Source organism: Aulonocara sp. 'chitande type north' Nkhata Bay, linkage group LG7 (genome assembly GCF_057382095.1).
Source record: "Aulonocara sp. 'chitande type north' Nkhata Bay isolate Kocher_YH1m ecotype deep benthic linkage group LG7, A_spYH_male_GT1.1, whole genome shotgun sequence".
Taxonomy (NCBI): Eukaryota; Metazoa; Chordata; class Actinopteri; order Cichliformes; family Cichlidae; genus Aulonocara; species Aulonocara sp. 'chitande type north' Nkhata Bay.
This window is the reverse complement of record NC_141350.1, coordinates 49,067,103-49,085,381: the sequence shown is the minus strand read 5'-3', so window position 1 is coordinate 49,085,381 and position 18,279 is coordinate 49,067,103. Positions and strand designations below refer to the sequence as shown.

Sequence of the window (18,279 nt, the reverse complement as noted above, 5' to 3'; positions counted from 1 at the left end):
CCCCCCCCAATTTTCCCTTGGGGGTTGCCAGTTTTGCTGCTCTCTCTTCACAAACTGGAAGCACATCACTTTAACTTTCCGTGGTTACAGATCAGAAGGTATCACTACACTTCCTCTCATGCATTTATCCATCAGTTAACTAATTTCCTTTTAATCAGTCTGTATCAAAAACTTCATTTGAAACAAAGTGTCTTTTTTGTGTGTGCATCCTTACATTTGGTTTCAATTTCCTTAATATCCTGTGCATGCGCCCTGATTTTCTGTCTTTTAACAAAACCCCAAACTTAAAATCTGTGGTAGTTTCAAGTTCCATTTTCAAAGTTTGACTCTTTAACTTTACATTTACATTCTAGTTCAATTATTAGTGTCAAATCATAACAAATGCTATCTCACAGTGCTTTGCATTGCAGGTTCAAGACATTTAAACTTCCCTTCAGTAGAAAGAAGCCATCTGGAAGACAAAAAGCAGTGTTAATGGCGTGTACCAGTGACACACAAATGCCTGGAGAGTAAAAGAAAAGAGAGGCGATGTCTACCCACCTTTGTACTTTTAACACTTGTACTTCTTAACCCTGAGGAACCAATGGGGTCAGATCCGACCCCATTGGTTTACTAGGGAAACGATGGGGTCAAATTTGACCCCATGGGTTCTCCAGGGTTAAATTATCTCCTGGATTTTACAAAGAGGCAATAAAGGGAAGCTAATACGAGAGAAATACATGTGTTTTACTGTCACAGTCAATCTTTCACTACTCGTTCCTCCACATCCCTGTCTTCACGAGCTCATGGCGCCCTCTAGTGCTAACAAGAAAGCTTGATGCTTGTTGAAATAACTACTAAAGACCTAAATTTAGTATGTACCTCGCTGAAAACAAAGGTAATTTACAAGACACCCAAACTGCCACACCTCTGTGTTTTATTCTTTTATAATCAATCATTCACTCACCCACCGTGCTCCACCTTAGTCATTGTGAGCACATGAAAACCTACTTAGAACTAAACTTGAGTCATGTTACAATAAAAAATTAAAGAGGACCTTACGTATTTTAAATCTGCCTTCATCTCGTGTTTATGGAGGTCAAAGATGAAAAATAAAACCTATATATAATGTTCAAAAACAAGTAAAACAGCGGCTTGTGTCAGCGGGTTTTGGATTTAGTCCATGGTTACATAAATCTCTGTTTGGGACAATGCAGTAATAATTGCAGAGGTCTTTTTATTTTTATTTTTTTTCCTAATCTACTTTGTTCTGATTAATGCCTTTTGTGTATGTTTCTCCACACGCAACCCTTTGCGTGTCTGCAGTATTGTTTCCACCAACAGGAAGGAGCAGGTAATTATAAGCAGATTAGGAAGTGGTAACAATGACTTGAATGCTATTCTTCTTCATATAGGAAAACATCCCACTGGGTATTGTCATCATCAGTGCCCAGAAAAGAAAAGACATCAGGGCTCATGATGACATTAATAAGGGAATAATAAAAGGAAAGAAAAAAGACCTATGGGTGCATGGCTGCAAGGGTTAGGATATATGTTGTGTGACAGCAGAGATGAAGATGAGGACTTTGTGTGGTGCAGGCAGCCTGGAAACCGTGGCAGCAACATAAGCGTCTTGTCATACTGTATTTCAAAAATAACCAGCCGTTATCAGCATCCTGTACCCTAACATTGGTGATCAGGATAAGCGGTCACACATAGCTGGTTACCAACTCACTTGGTCAACTGAGCAAGTTCTGGGGGAAATGATTATTCAATCCCTTGCAGAATTAGTTTGCTCGTTTACAAAGAAATGTCTCTAAAGAAACAGTCTCTAATCTTCACGGTAGTTTTAATGGAGAGACACAAAAGATAAAACCAGAAAATATAAAACACACACACACACACACACATTACATAAAAGGTATGTACCTGTACTTTTACAGTATTTGGTGAGGAAGAAACACTTTTTGGCTAGTAAAGCGGTAAGACGTTTCTTATAGTTGGTCACCAGGTTGGCAACCAGATCAGGAGGGATTTTGGCCCTTCTCTCTAAATCCTTGTGGTTTCTTGGCTGCCACTTGGCAACTGGAAGCTTCAGCTCCTTCCACAGATGTTCAATAGGAAAATTGGACCTTTGGTGTGGTGAAGCTGTCTTGTACTTAGCAGAAAAGGAGTCCGAAAGCATGACGTTTTCACCTCCATGCTTGACTGTGGGAATAGTGTTCGGGTTGGGTTGATGCCATGCATGATTTTTAGTTTCTTTTGACCACAGTACTTTCTCCCAAGTCTTCTCTGCTTCATTTAGATGTTCACTGGCAACTAGATGGGCTTTAACATTTGCCTTATCGAGCACAGGGACCTTGGTGGTGCTGCAAGACGTCAATGCACTGCAGCATAGTGTGTTATCAAAGGTCTTCTTAGTGATGGTGGTCCCAACTGCCTTCAGAGCCTCCTGTATAGTTTTAGACTGATCTACTACTTTCCTCATGATTATCTTCATCCTATGAGGGAAGATCTTTCATGGAGTACTAGACCGAGGGTGACCAATGATTATTTTATATTTCTTCCATTTCCAAATATTTGCAACAATTTTCCCTTTCTCTCTAAGCTTCTTGCTGATGGTTTAGAGCTCAGTCAAGCCTTGTGCAGGCCTCCAATCTGTCCCTTACATCCTTTGGCAGCTCTTTGGTTTTGCCCATGGTGGTGGAGAGATGCTTTTTTCTGGATTATAAATTGATATTATCCCTCTTTCATTTAAAAATGAAACTAGCAAAACATGAGAAAAATGAGAGAATCTTCATTTCTTTGGCAATGAGCAAACTTACAATTTCAGCAGGGGATCACATTTCCCCACTGTAGGTGTGAGCACGTTCACATGCAAGGGGTGATTTGGCAATCACACTGATTATTACATTAACAGAGAATCAAAATAACACAGCTACTAAATCGGCGACATGAGAGAAAAAAAACTGTACTGTTTTGTGTTAAAAGTGCTAGTAAGTAAGTAAAATTTATTTATATAGCGCTTTTCACAGATAAAAATCACAAAGTGCTTTACAACACAGGAAATGGGAACATAAAAACAATATAACAGTAAATAAAGTGTATTGCTGTATGAATTTGTGAGTGCTTTCAGTGTTTTGGACAGTAAGACGGGAAAAGAGCTACATATTGGTAAAGTGTAGCTGACTTCAAGGCAGGAAGAAAAGCTGGGAAAAATGCCAATTGTGCGAGTTAACAAATTTATCAGTATCACAACTTTATCATTTAGGAATTGTGACATTGATCAAGAGTTCAGTCGGTGGAGAGTTCATACCTGTTCATCTCTAATCTGGCGTTGTGCCAGAAAGTGTTTTTTACATGTAAGATGTTTGCTTGTATTGGTAATGCATAATGGACCTTCCATGTGTACGGACATGTGCAGGTATATATGTCTGTATATGTATACATATGTATATTTAGTGTGTACATGTGTGTGTGTACATGTCTATAAATAGGAATAGTAGTGGTACAATAGCTATATCAAGCTATATAGTTTATGTCTTCCATATTTCCAATTATATCCATAATCACATACTGTGTATGCTACCACTGTATATAGTGCATTATCTTACTTTTTTTCATTGATTGTACTTATTTGTATTTTTGTATTTCCTTCTGATATCTGTACCTGAGCTGAGGTGATGCAAAAATTTCCCCGTTGTGGGATCAATAAAGTCTTATCTTATCTTATCTTAAACAGACAGAAGGACTCTGGCCAAAATAACATCTCTGATGAACAGAGTCTCCCACCCCATGCATGTAAATGTTGCTGAACTGCAGAGCTCCGTCAGAGACAGACTGCTGCATCCTAGATGCATGAAGGAGCGTTTCTGCAGGTCCTTCCTCCCTGCAGCTGTCAGACTGTACAATCAAAACGTTCCCAACAAACACAGATGTTTACATCAGTGCTGTAACTTGCACTATTTTATCAACCGATTCACACTACAACCTGGGTTTGCCTCTTATCTTTATTTAATTTTATTTAATTTAATAACGGTACAGTACTCTGTTTTTGGTAACCATTGCCTCTCATGTAAATATGTAAAAATTGTGTATGTTTCTGTTCTGTGTCTTGGGCACTGTTTGTTTGTATATGTGTCTTTCTTGCTGCTGTTACATCCAAATTTCCCCTTGTGTGACAATTAAAGGATTATTCTCTTCTATTCTAGTCTATTTAAAAACATGACTTATTATTGTACCTACATTATAACCAATCAAGTCCTTTTTGGTCACTTAAAATATCTTTATAGAACTATAATGCTAATTTGTTGCCATTTCTGATACAGCCCCCTCAAAGACATTTTGAATGTCAACAAGACTCTTTAATGGTCATATAAAATTAACCTTACCAAAAACTAATTTCACTTTCTACCTTGTAGCAAGAATGTTGTTTGTGGCTCAAGATGACTTAATAGCGATCACAAGGGAAACATTTGGCACATGCTTCACATGTTATAGGCCAACAAGTCAATTACAGCAATTAAAATACGAGTCATCACTTTTTTGGCGAATACCAGAAAGAACTTTTTGGCAGACGATCACTTAAGGTTCAGAATGAGTTACCATGGCGATGTAACCCGGTAACTGATTGACCTTTTTAGTACAGGGAACCCAGGGTTCATCCTGGAGCTACTTAACAAATAGGCTGTGTCCCAATTCAGGGTCTGCACGCCAGTGTTGCCAACTCCTCAGTAAGGAAAATCACTATTGGTTGTCCTAAAAGTCGCTAGAAGTCACCAAATGACGCCATCACCTAATTTGCATAATTGATCATGCTAATGTAATTGTAACCTAAGTTGTTGGAGAGAGAAATAATATCGTGGAAGAGACATAAAGTGAGTAAAAAACGTCCTAAATGCAGTTAGAATTTATTTGGAACTACAAATTAAATTTCTTTTAGCAATTATTGTTTTTTAATGTCACAATTCCAACCCTGCTCCTTTATCCGGGCCTGGACCGGCAAAAGTGACCCGAAATTGGCACTCTGGTGGAGTTACTTTGTGTGTGAGAGTGTGTGTTTATAAGTAGTTTTAAACCTTGTGATCCACAAAACAGCATAACAGTAAAAGAAGAATTGACTGCGTTACAGTCAGTGCGGGAGCAGCGACTTCGCTCATGCGCGATTCATTTGCCGTTTGGACGCACAGGTGTGAACGTCTCCTGCCCTGATAGCAGTTGGGGGAGGACTATCCTCCGCCTGGGAGCGCTTTGGCATATATATATATATATATGTGTGTGTGTGTGTGTGTGTGTGTGTGTGTGTGTGTGTGTGTGTGTATATATATCATAATAATCTAATCTATTATATAGGCCATATTATATTTACATTACCACAGTGAGATGATTTTAGTCTCATGAACAACATTAACTAATTGTTATTTACTAACTAATCTTACATGACTGTTCAGCACTGAAATGACGCCCAACAATCATGTTTTACAGTCCTGTGGTCTCAGCCTCAGATACTCAACTAATCAAAGTGATGTCATGACAAAAATGAATGACCAACAAAACATTTTTCTCCTTCATTTCTGTCAAACAATGCTGTATGTAACGTGTCTCGCGGTTAGTATCATGGTTGCTAGGCAACCTGAACAGCGCGACGAAGCGTATACCGTCCCATTTCACAAGCCTCTCACTTCCGCACTTCTCGTACTTATAGTACGCACCGTACGTAGTATGCGTAGTGCGCGTACTTCAAGCGTGCAGACCCTGAATTGGGACACAGCCATAGAATGGGTTAGGCAGGCAGGTGGAGGCAGGAATTGGCATCATGCCACTCCTGTCTCTATGGCAGGCAGGAGTTACATAATAAATGAACGAATAAATGAATAATTTTTTTCCAATGCCAGGGTTGAAAAAGGGGATCTTTCTTTCTTCTAGAGCCTCCATCGGAAAAAAGACGTTGGGGGTACCATCTCCAGGACACTAGAGGTCACTCTAACTTTTGTTTTATGTTATATTTTTTTCTTCGGATAAGTTTTAGGAGACTTCCGTGTGCGTGCAAACATGTCGCCGTTCAAGAGAAAACGTGCCGGCCAGGATTCCGTTGATTTCAAGCCGAAAAAAGGAAAACTGGTACCAGATGAAGGCAAAGACCTAGAGGAAGTGGGAAGAGAGAAGGAACATGAGATCACGGTGCCAGCACCGATCTCTCAGGTCAGAGTTATAGCGTGTTATTGTCCACTGAACTATTTTAGCTGGTGAGCCAACTTCAGTTTACCAACTACGCGCTACTTCACTTACTTATCTATAACCTACTCAGTGTGTAGCATCAGATAGAGGAATTCGTTATATCCTAACATTCCCAATCTGATATCGACACAGATATGAACCAAACTTCCTTCTTAAACGTACAGTCGGTATTTAAGGCTAATTAATAGTAAAAAGAAAGAATGTTGTGCTCAAAAATATGATAGTGTGTTATTACGTTCCTTTCAACAAATTGATGCGTTTTAATAAACGCATCGTTAACCCATTAAAAATACATAAATGGCTCGTGATTTTTTTGTGGCGGCGGCCATGTTCCCCCAGCTTATTTAAATACAGTGGCCGGGAAGGACATTTCCACCTAGTCCAATTTTACATGTGAGGCTGAAGTTTGGCTACATGTGTAAAACACCAAAGGAAGAGAACTCGTAGAACTCGAACTATGAGGCTAATTTAAATTCGTGCCTTCGTCTTCAGACTCAAGACTTGAAGGATTATGCTTGTGTTTTATAGTTGTGGAGAAGGGGTCCCCTTCATCAAAGAAACAAAAATGCAAAGGAAAAGAGAGAAGCTCACCAGCATTTTAAGAAAACGTCATCCTCGTTATCCTCACCTCAAACCAGTGCTTTTGTACATGGAAACAACATGCTAATTTGTTCCTGATGTTGTTGCTGTTACTCATAGTCACTGGCTAAACAACAACAGCACTTGGCTATAAAGTAGACTGTGTCCCAAAAAGGTTTTGCTGTAATAAGCAGTTTGCTTACATCGGAGGGTTTATTCACAAAGCATCAAAACAGCAGCTTTTACCAACAGAAAGGTTCGGCATATCCTCAATAACTCACCTCAGTATGGAGGTCAAAGGTCACTGACCTGTACTACTTCCACAAAGTTTGACGGTCTCTTCCAGATTGAATAAATGTGGATCCCTCTTACCTAGAATTGACAGCTGAGGTAAACAATGGACCAACAGCCTTCCGCAGACAGGGAAAAACTCCCGGGCAGACCCATATCTGTTCTGAACCGTAGTAGAAGAACGCTGTTTCTTTGTTTTGTTGCATTTTAAGACTGAAATTGCAAACTGGTATTTGTTTTAGTTCAATGTTCTGAGCTAAACTGTTTTTAACAGGGCAAATGGACCAACAAGGAAAGAGTTCTGATTTTCTCCTCCAGAGGGATCAACTTCAGAACCAGACACCTGATGCAGGACCTGAGGACCATGATGCCTCATGCAAAGGCAGGTTAGTGTCATGTAGCACTGACCTACAGCATTGCTTCACACAAACACCTGTGTTATCTGTCTTACCTTACTAACCCACAAATCTTGTGCTTAGACACAAAAATGGACAGAAAGGATAAGCTGTTTGTCATAAACGAGGTAAGTTTGCTGTTTAACATCTTAGTTCACTCTTACATAACATATGTAAAGCATCCAGGAGAATAAAGTCATTTGTTTGGCAGGTTTGTGAGATCAAAAACTGCAACAAGTGCCTCTATTTTGAGGCCAAGAAGAAGCAGGACCTCTACATGTGGTGAGAATTTCATTGGTATTACATCTCGTGTACATCAGACTCATAGGAGAGCCAATCTGAACTAAGTTCAATCATGTTCTTGTCCTGTAGGATTTCAAACAGCCCCCATGGCCCTTCTGCAAAGTTCCTAGTCCAGAACAGTAAGTTATTTCGCCACCAAAGCCCTCAAATGCAGCAATCATTTGTTATACGTTGGGAAAAATAATTGCATTGCCCCTCCTCTTTGACAGTTCACACACTGGCCGAACTCAAACTGACAGGAAACTGCCTCAAAGGATCCAGGCCGCTGCTCTCGTTTGATCCTGTGAGTAGAACTGGGTCATAAAGCCGGGAGTAATAAATTAGACTTGCTGTTAGTTTATAATCAGTATGTCTTTATTCCGAATTTGTTGCACTATGAGTCTCATCAACACCACATCAGATATTTATGGTTTAGTGTAGTCAAGGAAATAGGGATGGGAATTGGTAAGAATTTAGCGATTCCAAGATCAATATCATTTATCGATTCGATTACTTATCGATTGTCATTGGGTCCGTTTTGAAAGTCACCACAGTTGCTAAGAAGCAATATAGAAATTACCTTCATGCAAATTAACTGCATGCTGTGGGTTAAATGTTTGTGCAGGTTACACAGAACATGTTAGACATATTACACAGAACACGTTACTTAATTACTCCCTGGAAAAATAATTCCTTACAGTACTCGTTACATTACTTTCATGTTACTCTATAACTTAGCTGAAACACACTATTTAACAATATAAACCTGAGGCTACAACCCCACACACTAACACAAGTCCCTAATGAGAACACTAAGATCTTTCTCTTGGAGAATACAAAGCAGACCACACAAGTGCCGAAGTTGTGTTAGCAGCATAATGCAGTTTTTTCTGTCCAGTTTTCCACTTAACCATTTATCTCAGTCTTTTGTGCAATAAAAGTAAGTGTCCATATCCACGCTCCAGACTGCGTCGCCACTTTCCTCCTCGGACAGGTGAACCGTGCAGGAACCAATAAGAGCGATCGATAGAAAGGCAGAATAACAATTCCAAGGAATTGGACTTCTGGGAATCGGTTTTCTACATAAACTGGTTCTCAATTCCCATCCCTACAAATAGCGTCACAAAACTCTGCACAATGTCTTCGCTCTGATATAAAATTCTCGGCCTGTGATCTGAATAGTGAAAGGTTTTTTGTGTTTAAGTTGAATTTAAGAAAAAACGCCTGAGCAAGAGCTGAAGTTTTTATTTTTACTCTTTATTTTCTTCAACAGAAATTCGATAAGGAGCCTCACTATGCTTTACTGAAAGAGCTCTTCATCCAGGTGCGTTTCCAGGACAGCGTGAATGTAAACTGATTGCAGTTTTTGACACTTTCAGTCTAAAGTCCGATTACATATCATGTTTTTACTGTAAGAACGGAGCAGATGTGATTTTTTTTTTTTTTTAAACATTTTTTTCTTGAAGAGTTGAACAAATTGTATTTTCTGACTGAACTCATTCATTTTTTCTGTTGTAGACCTTTTCCACCCCACGCTACCATCCTAAGAGTCAGCCTTTTGTGGACCATGTTTTCACCTTCACCATTGCAGACAACAGGATTTGGTTTCGAAACTACCAGGTACTCTTCTGCCATACTTTTCTAAATTTCATTTGATATTTTATCCCTGGCTTGAGCAGATTCCGAATGAAATATTTCTTATTTTCCTCTGGCTGTGTTCAGATCATTGAGGAAGATGGCTCTCTAGTGGAGATTGGGCCTCGCTTTGTTCTTAACCTCATGAAGATCTTTCAGGGGAGCTTTGGGGGGCCTACGCTCTATGAAAACCCAGACTTCCGTTCTCCTAACATGGTAAAAATCCATTGCACGATAGCTGAAGTTACAATTAATGTTCCTGATATACTAATGTTCTTACATCGAACATCTCTCTGTATGCTCCTGCAGCACCGGAGAGAGATGCGACTGGCAGCGGCAGCCAAAGTGCGAGAGAAGCAGATGGTAAAGGAGATGCAGAAAGGAAAGAAGACGTCTGCGAAGGAGGACCTGGAAAGTGACGTTACAGCGGATGTCTTCCTGACACCGGCTGAGGAAAAGCCCGCTGACATTCAGATGGAAGCGCCTGAGACGAAAGTGGTGAAGAAAAAACAAAAAGCTTTCAAAAGACAAAGGATGCAGATGGCACGCAGGTAACTGGATGGACTGCAATAAGCTGAGTGAATGCTGCTGCCATTATTCAGTAAAAATATGGGAATGTCACCACACAGTCAGGACTCAAGTACAGTATTAGAAACAGTCCTTGGGAAAATATGCATCATGTTTTGTTGCCCCAGTTTATGAACTCCTTTCTTCTTTTTCTAATAAACAAGTTTTTCTTGATGTAATGTTTATTGAGTTGGAGTAAAAACTCTTTTCTATGTCATAGAAATAAAATACCAACTTGATCTCTGTATCCTGTGATGTATACTCCATAAAAGGCTTTTGGAATAGTGTCAGCATAGACTTGGAGGAAGTGTGTCCACAGCTTAAGAGAAATCACACCTATTCAAAATAGGTAGAATAGGTGTTGTTTTAGATCACTGTCTAGTTGTTTTAGATCAGTGAGCTGGGTCTAATGTGTCCTGTTTTACAGGCTGTCAGCCATCTGGAAGCATATGTCAAAAGACGAGCTCTGATATGCAAATATAAAGAGAGCTGCATTTAACAAGTAGACTCAAATTCAGGAGTAACATTCACAAATTGTGAGACTTATGACTGAAAACAGCTGAGTCACCATAGTAATCAATAGAGTACTTGAACACACATCGAACATGCCTCTGTATACTCCTGCAGCACATCGAGCTACGATTATGACGTGTGGCGTAATCATAGAGAGCATAAGAACATCTCTCAAATCTGGCAAATGATGAATCAGTTCATTTTCTGTTTACTCCACTGTGCCCATTACAAGTCCGGCATTTTCTCCATACCTGCCTCCTCTGGCAAACTGGACTCCGGTGTGTAGTTAAGGTGCTTATTACAAGTCAGATTTGAATCTGGTGTTCTCAGTTCTCTTCCACCTCCTCATCGGGACAGCAGTAATATTCTACGAAGCAGATCTGTCCGTCGTCGTTCCTGACCAGGTACTGCAGAGAGAGGAAGCCCCGGTTGTCTGTCCTGACGGAGACTTTACAGGACAAAGCCAAGGCTTTGGTGGACGGCTTCAGGAGGGACATCTTGTATCTGTTTGCAGACAGAATACAAACAAAGCATTACACGGGGATACGCTGAAACTATGCCTAAACTATTTCTCTTGCAGAGATTTTTAACATGATACGATAGAAAGACCAAGAAAACACTTAACACTGGATCCAGGAGTGCTGACTCATTAGTGTCAGCATATCCAGTTGCAGTTGTAAATGTCATTATTTTTCTGTGCTTTTTATTCAGTTACAAGTCAAATGTATCCAGTTAACAAGCTCTATTACATAAGTTATAACAAGTCTGCTTTTAAGGAGATGTAAAGGGGACGAAGAGTCACCGGGGAAATGATTATAATCCTAAACACCTGCATGCAGGTGCTGCAACGTCCTGTGGCCAGACCTCTGGTTAGGAGCCATGCTGGCAATTACAGTTTGCACACAAGTATACAACACAAGGTCAAACCATGGGAGTCTACTTGAGTGAAGTATTTCCAATTCCAGGAATTTCTAGAGCGCCTACAAGGTGAGTGTATACCTATCCGAGTTCATACTTAGGTTAAGGACACTGGCACTAGTTATTAGTGTGTGCACACAAGTGAGTGTCAATATTTTCAAAGCTTAGTTTGTTAATAATAAAAAATATTATCACTGCCCTTTGGTTATTATTATTTTCCCAAAACATAAGCCACAAAATGCTCAGAATTACAATCAAATAAAACAAACTAGATTTAAAGAAAATAAAATGCTAAACAACAGTTTAATACAAATATATTCCAGCATTTCTTATGTTTCATTAAAAATGACTTCTACCATTGCTGGAGGTCATCATTTACAGTCTAGTTTGTTGGCATTACCCGACTGATGCTGGAGAATCTGATCAACTTTGTTGTCCAAGGGTATATTTGACACAGTGACTGAACAGATATACTCATTTTATGACTCTCAAAGGAAAGATGTGTATATTTGGTTATAACTTTTTAATATTTGGATTTATTCATGTCAACATCTTCAACTTTTTCACATTATGATCAGAGTTACCTGCCTGGCAACCATGCGTGAACAGGCATGTAAAAGGGTCAAGACTGAAAATGAGAGTAAAGTCAGTCACAGACAGTCGTGACTGACTTTACAGCGAGATAAAGATCACACATTTTCTGCTATGTCATTCTCTACTGTGTATGACATTTGGTTTTAGTCGCTGTGTTGGTGCTTCCTGTCCTCCCAGTCCACCTATGGCTAGTTTGTGTTCTCTACAGTCTAAATAATCTGCGCATGTGTTCGTGTGCTAACCTGTTCGTTTGTGTCTCGGTGCACTTAAACAGCTCCATCATGTCCGAGTCTTTGGAGTAATCATAATGAGCATTTCCAGCATTCCCAAACGTTGACAACCTTAGAAAATCAACAAATCAAATAATAATAATATAAATGAAAGGTAAAAAGAGCAGCACTTTCAAAAATAATGCAGAGGGGGCAAAGTTAGACTGCAAACTACCTCAGCACACTGATAATGAATGACAGGAAAAAGATCTATTTTGTTACAACAAATCCTTGAAGAAAGTCACTGTGCCTACCTTTAGCTTAGCTATACATTATATTTAGTGTTAGCTTCAATCAAATTGATACAATCCAGCATAAAACATGCCTCAACTTTACCGTTAAGAAGACTTAGTTTCCCAGAAGTGGATTATGTCTAATCCCAAATACTTTTCCCAGTGGATATCGTCAGTGATTTTTCTTTTAAGAGCTTTACACACCAGACTTATAAAAAGAATTAATTTGAAGATTTTGTGCGTTGAAAATGTTTTTCGGACTCCGATATTTTTCAATTTTCAGAACGAGAATAAAGAGATCTGCCAATCAAACCACTGCATTTGGTAGCAAAAGTCTACTTGTAGCTTAAAACACACACCGGTACTGAAAACTGGTGATGCAGCAAAAGTAAACAACACAATTTCAATACAGAAACACAATCAGTTCTACAAAATGACTTCTCTGCCCCCTCAGATGTGATCCTAACTCTGCCCACAAGAATTCAAACTACCCTAATGACATCTGGAAAGATGTACATACATAAGCGGTCGTGATTCAGCTTCAACTTCTGAATGAAACCGCAAAATTCTCCCTGTTGCTCTGAACCTAGAGTCTCTGTTTCTACCATTTCAGTGTTTACATATGTTGTGTACTAAATTCTGAATTTCATCTGTCCCCCCCCCCAATGCTCTTGGTGTGTAAAGGACTTTACAGTCATTTTAAACACAGTGATTTTTTTTTAAGGTCAGCAACGTAATCATAAACCAGCACGACACTGTAGAAAAAGTACAGTAAGGACAGCACACCTGAAGTATGGTTGGCTGGGGGACATGGTAATCTGTAGCACTTCACTAGTCATGTCCAGTTCAGAGAAGGCTTCCTTCAAACTCTCTGACTGCAAGATCACCTACAAAAGAGCCAGGGATACATCAGTTGTTACTGAGTTGTTTCCTGTTTTTCTAACACCTGCAAATAGTGTTATGCCCGTTGGATTTGTAAAGTAAGGAAACCAGAGAAACTGTAATTTCTGAACTGATTCGTTTGCATTGGTTTATTGTTTCCCATCTGATTTTTTTGTATATTTAATATTCCAGTTTTAATAACAGAAAAAGTGAAATTAACCTTGTTCGTGACATTAGTGCTGCAGAACTCAAAGTCAATCGGTTCTTCTGGTTCTTGCGTGTTAATCTTGCACACGGTCACTACACCACCTTCCTCCAGGAACAACGTCAGAGGGTACCCATACCCCCTGTAGCACATCCGCAAGGCTGTTGATACACCTGCAGCATCACAAGAAACAGATAAAAAGCATGTTGAGTCCCATCTCAGGTGGGGTTTTTTTTTAATTCGTTTATTTTTATGAATTTTACCCGGTGTTGTGGTTCCACCAAATATATTGAGGCAATCAAGGAGAACAGTGAGGTTGATCTGAAAAGCCACCAGATCTTCTCTTATGGTGAACTCTTGGAAGATCTCAGCCTGGGAGACACGAGTACAACTTCACTAAGGTATCAGTATTATAGGATTAAACACAAAGTAAACATACCTGCTCATTTAAGTATGTTCACTGACAAAATACAAGAGAAACACACCTGGATGAAGGCATTGGCCTGCAGACATTTCGAGTCCTCCACTGTGACCTTAAGGCCGTTGGTTGTAGCTGTGAAGATGGCGTGATCTTTGAAGGTGATTGCTTTCAGGATGTTGGAGAGATTGCGAGCATTGTCCAAATTCGCCACTAAAACGTACTGTTCGTCATCGCCTTGCGACTGAGTGGAGAGAGGCATTTTAGCGCTGAAAAAAGGCGCACAGATACCCGCTGTGAGGTCCCTGTAAAGGTAAACACATCGAATTAGCCGCTCCAATCATACATCACATGCGCATGAAGGTAAAACTTTGTTGAATGGCGTATCTTTTATATTCTAAATCGGACAGAATGTAAATGCGCCAAAGTGATTTGTGTCGATTCTACAACACACACACACACACCGAACTGTCACTTTGCTTTTACTGAAGTACTAAGCTTGTAAGCTTTTTTTTTTTTTTACTGTGGCTCGCTTGGAGTTTAAAACGACGTAAAACACGAATTAACGGTAATATAATTTACATTTGTACTATCTAGATTCTCCTATACATTAATGTATTTAAAATATTCTCCCCAGAAAAACTGTAACTACCTTCGTGTCTCTTATAAAGCTGTTACGCAGCAGTTCTTGTGATTGTTTTTGAAGAAAGGCGCCCGGTGATGAACAACTTCCGCCTGTCGCTCTTCTTCTACGGAAGTTGGATTAAAGTACGTCTTACGTCAGCAACATTCCAGATATTTCGCCATAAAACATACTCTGCCCATCGGTAGTGCGTGACAACATCATTTTGTGATTGGGAGAGGTGAGAGTCTTTATTCTTTTTTCCTCGTTTAACAGTTCAAATCTTTTTATTTTCCTGTCTGAACTTTGGTGACAGTTTTTCATAACAAGCTACCGGGTGTGATATGACGCTAGCTTTAGCTCACTGTTTTATTTGAGCTTAGAGAGCATGAAACCAATAGTGTGTCAACTGTGTCAAGTTAAAAAATGATCGAAAAACAATTTACAGCACACAACAACAGAAATCACGAACAGAGTAATTTGTGTAGTCGTGTGAAAGAAAGCTTCCTTCCACCGTTAACTAAGGTAGCTCAGGTTAGCTTTGAAAACGTCAGTATGGCTGACAGGTCGCTCGGTGTGGAAGACCCAAGCTGCCAGAATAAATAAAACAAACAAAATAATAAACGTCTCAGTACAGTCATTTTTAACGTATATAGACCAGAAGAGTTTAAAATTAACGTAGGCAGTAATTGTTGTAAATATGCCATAAATTTCTTTTTTAAATTTGTGTAACCTATTTATAAAGCAAGATTCTGTTACTTTTCAAATTATGTACACATTTCTGTCATTTCAACCAATATGTTTTTTGCTTTATTTTCGTGTTTTAAAGTGCATGTTGGATTGTTTGATGTGGGGTTTTTGTTTTTGTCGTTTTTGTTTGTTTGTTTGTTTTTTAATTATTGTATAAATGTTAATAAATTCATGAAATGTTAGTAAATCATTCTACAGGAACCTTGTAGCAATATCTCAACAACCAACCATAAACTTACTATGTATTTTTTTTTTTTTACAACTCACAATATTTTTTCTCTGTTGTAGGTTTTTCCATTTTTACCAGCTATGGTGTGCATTCCCTGTATTGTGATTCCTGTCCTCTTGTGGGTCTACAAGAGGTTCCTGGAGCCTTATCTCTATCCTTTTATTTCACCCATTATTAATATATTCTGGAGCAAAAAGGCAGTGCAGGAGACCAGTGCTAATGACCAAAAAGTTAGTGAAAAGAGTAATGGGACTTGCAAGGTAAGTAAATGGAAAATTTTTGTGATGTTTTCATTAAGAAACTTAAAAATAATTATGGAAATATTTCCCAGCTCTGGTATATAGAGCGAATATATCTAAAAATGATAGTAAAACTAATAGGAGCCACTCAAAGGGTCTCTGTGTTGTGTCATTTTTAACGTATAAGTTTCATAGTTATTTGATTTGAAGTTTTAAAAAAAAATTTCACTCATGTTTTTCAGCCTGAAAGCAACGGCGAGGCCACTGCTAATGGATCTACAATAGCAACGGATAAGAAGACAGACTGACGCCTCAAAATATATTCAATGCTTCAGAAACAATGTAAATATTTAATTCTTCTAGAGAAACTATAAATTAACTTATAAATCACCTTAGAATTAATTGGATTTTATAACCTTCCAATTGTTATTTGGAGCTTGTTTTTATTTTTGTCATCCATCTTGTTGATATATTTTCTGTTAATCATTAATTGATACAGCTGTTTATTGTATTGAAGGACATAGATTTTGTAAGTTAAACTTTAAGCATAAATAATGAATAAAATAAACAAGACCTCTTAAGTGCTTCTGCTGCTTTTTCTTCATTTTGAATAATGTGTTCTCTTCATATTTGAGTTGTTAAGAAAGCTGTTTTGTTCATATAACTTTGAAATAATTAAAATAAATATGAAAGAATGTTAGCAACTTGACACGAAAGTAGAATAGAATAGAATTAGAATAGAATTCAACTTTATTGTCATTGCACATGCACAGGTACAGGGCAACGAAATGCAGTTTGCATCCATCCAGAAGTGCTTTAGTGATATAGATATATTACAATATATATTAGCAATAATATAGATATGTGAGTATATTACAGAAATGGGTCTATTATGGTATGTTATAATGTACACGGTATGAAGTATGTTGTGAATATTCTATAACTATAAGTATGTACAGGCTGTAGTGAGTACAAGCTATGTACAGGATATGAACAGGATATAAATATGAAAAACTATACAGAATATGAAATAAATAACTTTACAGAATCTGGGATATACAGCTATACAGAAATGGGAACTATGCAAGTTGTAAACAGTTGTAGGATTAAAGATTATCGAATGTACAGAATGATTATTTACACAGAGCTATACAGTAGTGCAGTTAAGATAAGTGAGGGTGTAGATAGTTTCTACAGAGGCTATATAAAGTGCTAGTGGTTGTGAGTGGTGGTTCAGTCCATGTTATTATTGTGTTTGAGGGTACAGTTGTCCATTGTGGGTGTGTGTATGTTCAGTCCACTCTGCCTCCTGACATCCATCAGATGTCAGGAGGCAGAGTTCAGGAGTCTGACAGCTGTGGGGAAGAAGCTGTTCCGGTACCTGGTGGTCTTAGTCCGGAGGCTCCTGTAGCGCCTCCCAGAGGGCAGGAGGGTGAAGAGTCCATGTGATGGGTGACTGGGGTCTTTGATGATTTTCCCAGCCCTTTTCAGACACCGCTTCCTGTAGATGTCTTTTATGGCAGGAAGTGGTGCTCCGGCGATGCGCTGGGCAGTTTTCACGACCCTCTGCAACGCCTTCCGGTCCGAGGCAGAGCAGTTCCCGTACCAGACTGTTATACAGTTGGTCAGGATGCTCTCGATGGTGCAGCGATAGAAGTTCACCAGGGTGTCTGAGGACAGGTGGTTCTTCCTCAGAGTCCTCAAGAAGAAGAGGCGCTGGTGAGCCTTCTTGACCAGCTTGGAGCAGTTGGTCGTCCAGGTGAGATCCTCGGAGATGTGGACTCCCAGGAACTTGAAGCTGCTCACACGCTCCACAGCCGTCCCCTTAATGTGGATGGGTGGATGTGGGTCAGCATTCCTCCTGTAGTCCACGATGAGCTCCTTGGTCTTCTCGGTGTTAAGCAGCAGGTTGTTTCTGTCGCACCACTCAGCCAGACGATCCACCTCCTCCCTGTAGGCGGCCTCATCGTTGTCACCGATGAGGCCAATCACCGTGGTGTCATCTGCAAACTTAATGATGGTGTTGGAACCATCAGCAGGTCTGCAGTCGTGGGTGAAGAGGGAGTAGAGTATAAGTAGGTATAAACTAAAAATTTAGACCTGACATTTATGTGTACTGCCAGTAGTAACAGTGTTGCATGTACAGTGCAAGAATTACTCCAGACATAGAAGCAGCTGGGAAACGTTTGTCTTTGTCACACATTGCTCAAAAAGGAAAAATATAGTTAATAACATTTAATATCTTTATAGTATTGGAATATACCCTACACTGATCAGCCACATTTAAGCCAGTGAAGTGAATGCTATTATTGACTTGTTACTGTGTCTGCATATGTTCTGTTGTGTAACTTGGCTTCCCCTTATTCAAACACGTTCACCATGATGCTGACCGGGCTGCCAATTTTCCAAGATGCCTCAGGACACCCCATAATTCGAAATATA

The 18,279-nt window shown here is 39.3% G+C and overlaps 3 protein-coding genes across 4 annotated transcripts; 2 read left to right on the top strand and 1 right to left on the bottom strand.

Annotated features, from left to right (window-relative positions):
• The first annotated feature begins 5,980 nt into the window (after positions 1 to 5,980).
• Positions 5,981 to 10,204, top strand: brix1 (biogenesis of ribosomes BRX1). Of its 2 annotated transcripts, XM_086300971.1 has the most exons (10): positions 5,991 to 6,180; positions 7,361 to 7,472; positions 7,566 to 7,609; positions 7,693 to 7,763; positions 7,854 to 7,903; positions 7,994 to 8,067; positions 9,037 to 9,087; positions 9,282 to 9,383; positions 9,486 to 9,614; positions 9,708 to 10,204. In XM_086300971.1, the coding sequence occupies exons 1-10, from the start codon at positions 6,031 to 6,033 to the stop codon at positions 9,951 to 9,953; spliced, it is 1,029 nt and encodes a 342-aa protein (XP_086157097.1). In that variant the 5' UTR covers positions 5,991 to 6,030; the 3' UTR covers positions 9,954 to 10,204. The 2 variants fall into 2 exon arrangements, with proteins under 2 accessions (XP_086157096.1, XP_086157097.1); XM_086300970.1 differs by having other exon boundaries at positions 5,981 to 6,180; positions 9,486 to 10,204.
• On the bottom strand, positions 6,594 to 14,796 carry rad1 (RAD1 homolog (S. pombe)). Its single transcript, XM_086300973.1, has 7 exons — positions 14,650 to 14,796; positions 14,065 to 14,302; positions 13,843 to 13,951; positions 13,595 to 13,752; positions 13,279 to 13,379; positions 12,233 to 12,331; positions 6,594 to 10,982 (listed from the first exon to the last, which is right to left on the bottom strand). The coding sequence occupies exons 2-7, from the start codon at positions 14,257 to 14,259 to the stop codon at positions 10,805 to 10,807; spliced, it is 840 nt and encodes a 279-aa protein (XP_086157099.1). The 5' UTR covers positions 14,260 to 14,302; positions 14,650 to 14,796; the 3' UTR covers positions 6,594 to 10,804.
• Positions 14,715 to 16,418, top strand: c21h18orf32 (chromosome 21 C18orf32 homolog). The gene is made up of 3 exons (XM_086300974.1): positions 14,715 to 14,860; positions 15,658 to 15,858; positions 16,080 to 16,418. Exons 2-3 carry the CDS (start codon positions 15,679 to 15,681, stop codon positions 16,143 to 16,145), a joined length of 246 nt encoding a protein of 81 aa, XP_086157100.1. The 5' UTR covers positions 14,715 to 14,860; positions 15,658 to 15,678; the 3' UTR covers positions 16,146 to 16,418.
• The last annotated feature ends 1,861 nt before the right edge of the window (positions 16,419 to 18,279 follow it).